The sequence below is a fragment of the Microtus ochrogaster genome, linkage group LG3 (genome assembly GCF_000317375.1).
Source record: "Microtus ochrogaster isolate Prairie Vole_2 linkage group LG3, MicOch1.0, whole genome shotgun sequence".
NCBI classification, from domain to species: domain Eukaryota; kingdom Metazoa; phylum Chordata; class Mammalia; order Rodentia; family Cricetidae; genus Microtus; species Microtus ochrogaster.
In genome coordinates, this window is record NC_022029.1 from 28435560 (window position 1) to 28440771 (window position 5212).

The 5212-nt window shown below is 51.1% G+C and overlaps 1 protein-coding gene across 1 annotated transcript in view; it reads left to right on the top strand.

The window, feature by feature from the left end:
- Rasal3 (RAS protein activator like 3) overlaps nucleotides 1–4999 on the top strand; it is a 13442-nt gene extending 8443 nt beyond the window's left edge. The window contains exons 9-17 of the mRNA XM_005360694.2: nucleotides 265–409; nucleotides 632–776; nucleotides 1603–1839; nucleotides 1938–2139; nucleotides 2245–2363; nucleotides 2987–3377; nucleotides 3586–3743; nucleotides 4353–4416; nucleotides 4510–4999. Coding sequence (XP_005360751.1) covers nucleotides 265–409; nucleotides 632–776; nucleotides 1603–1839; nucleotides 1938–2139; nucleotides 2245–2363; nucleotides 2987–3377; nucleotides 3586–3743; nucleotides 4353–4416; nucleotides 4510–4665 — 1617 coding nt within the window. The 3' untranslated portion in view covers nucleotides 4666–4999. The remainder of the gene's footprint in view (nucleotides 1–264; nucleotides 410–631; nucleotides 777–1602; nucleotides 1840–1937; nucleotides 2140–2244; nucleotides 2364–2986; nucleotides 3378–3585; nucleotides 3744–4352; nucleotides 4417–4509) is intronic.
- Nucleotides 5000–5212: the final 213 nt, after the last annotated feature.

The following is a 5212-nucleotide window of genomic DNA, read 5'->3' on the forward strand; positions in this document are numbered from 1 at the left end:
CTCGGGAGGCAGAGGCAGGCGGATCTCTGTGAGTTCGAGACCAGCCTGGTCTACAAGAGCTAGTTCCAGGACAGATCAAAACCACAGAGAAACCCTGTCTCCAAAAACCAAAACAAAAAATAATAATAATAATAAAAAAAAAAAAAGCTGAGCGCTGTGCCTGAATATCAGCAGGAAGGGACAAGGGCTGTGCCTAGGTATGAAAGTTGACTCAATGGTTGGGATTCCCACGTTCATTCAATGTGTGATCCCTGTCCTCCACAGGCATTAGTGACAGACCTAGGCACTGCAGAGCTGGCGCGCTGTGGAGGCCGAGAAGCATTGCTATTCCGAGAAAATACCTTAGCCACCAAGGCCATTGATGAATACATGAAACTGGTGGCACAGGAGTACCTCCAGGAGACCCTGGGTAAGCTGAGAGAGGGATTGGTGCCAGGGGTTCAGGAAACCCCTAGTGACCTGTCTTCTGGGAATGAATGGTGCCTTGTGGGTGCTAGAATTTTGGATGGGAGTGGAGCCTTGCTATTCCCCCAAGATGTTACGTGCTTCCAGAGTAAGTTGGAGATAGGGTTGGAGGCTGGATGTGATGCATCTGGGTTCATGACCTTAGACTGTCTGCTCTGGACCGCAGGGGAAGTTGTGCGGCGTCTCTGTGCCTCCACCGAGGACTGTGAAGTGGACCCCAGCAAGTGCTCTCCACCAGAGCTGTCCAAGCACCAAGCTAGACTCCGAAACAGCTGTGAGGAGGTTTTTGAAGCCATCATCAACTCTTACAAGTGAGAACCATGGACCCAGCAACTGAGTCCAGCCCTGCCTCTCAGCCCCTGTGCTGCCCTGGCCAACCAACAAAATGCTGGGCACTCAGTTAAATTTGATTCCATATTTGAGATATGCTTATATGAAGTCAAATATAGCTGCCCTGGTTTTGTTTTTTGTATCTGGCAAACCCTACACTCATGCCATACCTAACCCAACCCCAAGTAACCTAAGGACCCACTTCTTTTGCTTTTAACCACAAATGATTCCAACTGCTTAACCTTGGTCAACATAAGATTTTAATTTCAGATGATGCATTATCCTAATCCCACAACCCCTGACCTTAAGAGAGCCTGTATTCCAAATCTCATGAAACTGATTATAGGAAACAGGAGCATTCAGTCCCTCAGCTTCTGACCCTAGGATAATTTGCATGCCTAATCCTATGACATTGTAACTTTGCCTCATCTTAAGTCATATTATACTCAGGCACCTCACTCTCATGTGAAATTATAACTCTACCCCAAACTCAGGACCACTGTTCCCATGTGATCTTATCTGCCCAAATCTAAGAGTATAGACTTCAGAGGTTGCCACACTTATGCTATAAGTTCTGAGCCTCTGGGGCCCAAGCCACAGGTACTGTTATCCCAGATAGCCCCATCCCTGAAACCCAAACAATAGGTTCAATGAAAAGAAAGCACACACAGGCTTCATGAATCATAGATCATAGACAAGCCATGTAGTGTTTTCTATACACCAGACCTCTGGACTTATGACTTTGATCATGCATGACCTTTATGCCTCTCTATCCTGTTCCTCTAACCATTGCTTCTTCTGCCCCAGCTGGTTCCCAGCAGAGCTGGGCACTGTGTTCTCAAGCTGGCGAGAAGCATGCCAAGCACGTGGCTCCGAGGCACTGGGCCCCCGACTGGTGTGTGCCTCTCTCTTCCTAAGGCTCCTATGCCCTGCTATCTTGGCACCCAGCCTCTTTGGCCTGGCACCAGAGCACCCGGCCCCAGGCCCAGCCCGAACCCTTACACTCATCGCCAAGGTCATCCAGAATCTTGCCAACCATGCTCCGTAGGTGCTGGGAGAATGTGGGGGTGATGACGACGGGACCAGGGAGTAGGGAGTTGGCAGGTGTCTGTCATGACTCAACCAGTTTGGCTCCAACGCAGGTTTGGTGAGAAGGAAGCCTACATGGCCTTTATGAATAGCTTTTTGGAAGATCATGGACCAGCCATGCAACACTTCTTGGACCAGGTGGCTGTGGTGGATGCAAATGCCACACCCAGTGGCTACCAGGGCAGTGGAGACCTGGCCCTCCAGTTGGCAGTTCTTCATGTCCAGCTCTGCACAATCTTTGCTGAACTTGACCAGGTGTGGCCTGAATCCCAACCCTGGATGTAGGGTAGAAAGGCAAGAAGGCTGGGAAACGTTGGTGCCAGAGAGTTCACAGGGTGTCTTCCTTGTATGCCTTGACAGACAACCCAAGATAGCTTGGAACCACTGCCCACCATTCTTCGAGCCATAGAAGAGGGCCGTCCTGTACCAGTGTCTGTGCCAATGCGTCTTCCCCAGATCCCCACCCAGGTTCATTCCAGGTAACCCCAAGTCTGGCCTAGGTTCTCGTGGGTGGCAGGAAGGGTTCCTATGTTAAGATTAATAATGACAGGAGCAGAATCACGTTGGGATCAAAGGTCAGAGGCTACAGAAGGCATAATGTAAGAAGACAGGCAGGGAACTGGCTCACTAGGTGGTCAAAGAGTAAATCTTCACAGACTCAGATAGAGTCCAAGATCGGGACAGAGTCCTGTCAGAGATCAACAAAGAGTCACCTCCAGGGACAGGGAAAGTAGCCCTGGGGTGGGGGAGGTGAAGGCCATGAGTCAGAGGTTGAGGATGGGGTCAAATCTTAGAGACAAGATACTACAAAGGCCAGAGAAGCGAGGATCAAGCTTAGGGCTTAGGACAAATAGGGCTAGTCAAGGGGTCACAGGTTAGAAATGGGGTCACAAGTCAGAGTCAAAGCTAGAGAGGGAGAAAAGATTAGATTGGGATGGAAGTCAGAAGTTAAGGATAGTTTCTCAGCAAAGTCATAGGTCAAAGTGTGGTCCTAAGAGATAGTTATACTGATGTAAAAAGTGGGGTTATTTCTGGCTTTAGGCTGGGGTAGCGTCATCTCCAGGATCAATTGAGGGTCTGAACTTCCACATCCCACCTCCAGCTTCTCTTCAGGGGAGAAACCCGGTTTTCTGCCACCTCGAGACCTCCCCAAGCACACCCCTCTCATATCCAAGAGCCAATCTCTGCGCAGCTTTCAAGGCGCAGGGAGCTGGGCCCGTAGACGGCCAGATGAGGAACGGTCCCAGCAGCGGTCCCGGCAGGTGCAGCGCACACAGAGCGTCCCTGCCAGACGGCCTACCCGCCGCCGCCCTTCTGCAGGTCCCAGGCCAAGACTCAAAGACTCACTACGCACTGGTCCCGTGCCATGCGGACGGGCCTGGACTGGAGCTTCTGCCTCGCTGCCTCGAAAGCCATCGGTGCCATGGCAGCGCCAGCTGGATCAGCCTGGGGACCGATACCAAACTTTGGGAACGCATCGACCGGTGGGCAAGGTGACATCCCGCCCAAATTCTAGCCTGGGCGTGGGGCGGATAGAAATGGAACTAAGAAAGGACCTTCGTACCCGTCTAAGACTCTGAGACTCCCCCCCCCCCATCCCCGGCCCCCGAGGCCATACAAGTTCTCTATCAGAGTGGAAAGGTGATAAAATGAGGAAGGGACCTGAGGATGGGTCAGATTACAGCTCCTATCTCCCCACAGCTGGCAGAGATACAGTGCGAGGTGGCTGCACTCCGCGAGGAACAGAAAGCTCTGTCCCGTCTTGTGGAGTCGCTTAGTACCCACATTCAGGCCTTGACGGAGCAGCAGGAGCAGCTGCGCTGTCAGCTGCAGGATCTGGACTCCAGACTGGGAGCTGGGTGAGTCGCTGCCTCTTCGTCAGGGCCACCCAAATCTCACCCAGAAAGTCCCTCCCCACCGGCCCGGCCCCAGCTTCTAACAGCTCCAACCCATAGATGAGCAACCTCCAAGTCACCAGCCCTGGCCCCAGCAGCCTCTCTCACACCTGTCTTTGACTGGTGCTTTTACTTACCTTCAACCAGTTCCTCTTAACCCGATTGGACCGTCTGGGCCCTTCCCACCCACCCTTCCCACCCATTGGTCAGTCTCCGCCTACAAATGGTGATTGATTAATTATTCTATCTTTTTGTCTCCCTTCGTTTTTTTTTTTCCTTCTGTGAAGCAAGATTTAGCTATGTAGCCCAAGCTAACTGCGAACTCTCAGTCCTCTTGCCTTATCCCCTGAGTGCTACAGTTCCAGGGTTGCACCACTTGGCTAGTCTTCACATCTTAGCTATGACAAGCTCTGAGCCAGACCCTGCTTCCAATACACTCTGCTCTCTGGTCTGAATAAACCCCAACTCCACTCCAAGCCCCAATCACTGGATGGATTCTTGGCTGTCCATCCAGGATGGAAGGGATTTTCTCAGCTTTTGACCTTTCCCCTGTCTTGCCTCTGACCCCCACAGGATCTCAAAGTTGGATTCTGAGAGTAGTCTTCCAAGCAATGGAAGCCACAGGCTGAAAAGTCTGGTAAGATTCTTGCCTGAGATTGGAGGGGAGTGGGGAATCTGTTTGGTGAACACCCCCACCTCAACTCCAAACCCACTTCCATTACCTCCCCAGGAGCACCGCCTGACTGAGATGGAATGTACTCAGAACCAACTGAGGGATACCCTCCACAGCCTACAGCTTCTTTCAAGGACACCAGGATCCCGGAGCCAGCCCCCGCCTCTCAAAATGCCATGTGTCAATGGGGCTGAGCTGTCAATGGGCACCTGAGTTTCTCATTCCACTCCACGTGGTCTGGAAACCAAGAGAGCCTCAGCCCTTCATGGTCATTAGTGGAGGCAGAGTGGGATACTGTGAGGTTGTCCAGTAAATCTTCATCTCAGTAAAATTCTGCCCCTACAAATGATTAATCAGAGATCATTCCTAGTTCTCCATCTCTCCCAAATTCTTACCTGGTTTGAAGCCTCCCAAAGATGGGAGTAATAAGCAGACTCTCACCATTGCTGTGACCTAAGCCATTACTCTAGGAGATTCCATTCTCTCATCTGTGAAATGTATCCAAAATTCTCTACAGAGTGCACAACTCCTAGTTAAAGGTATTCAATAAAAGGTATTAATCACTATTATGGGAAGCGCATGCTTTTCAGCGAAGCACAGACCTTCCACCCTCCTCATCCTCTATCAGTATCTCAGGCCCCACAAGTGATAGAATCTTTCTAGATTCCAAACCACAATCCAGGCATGGAGAAAAATGAAGGAAGGGAGCGTAAGGGGAGAATACAGTTGAGTTCTGTGGCTGGTTGAGTAATGGGCAGGC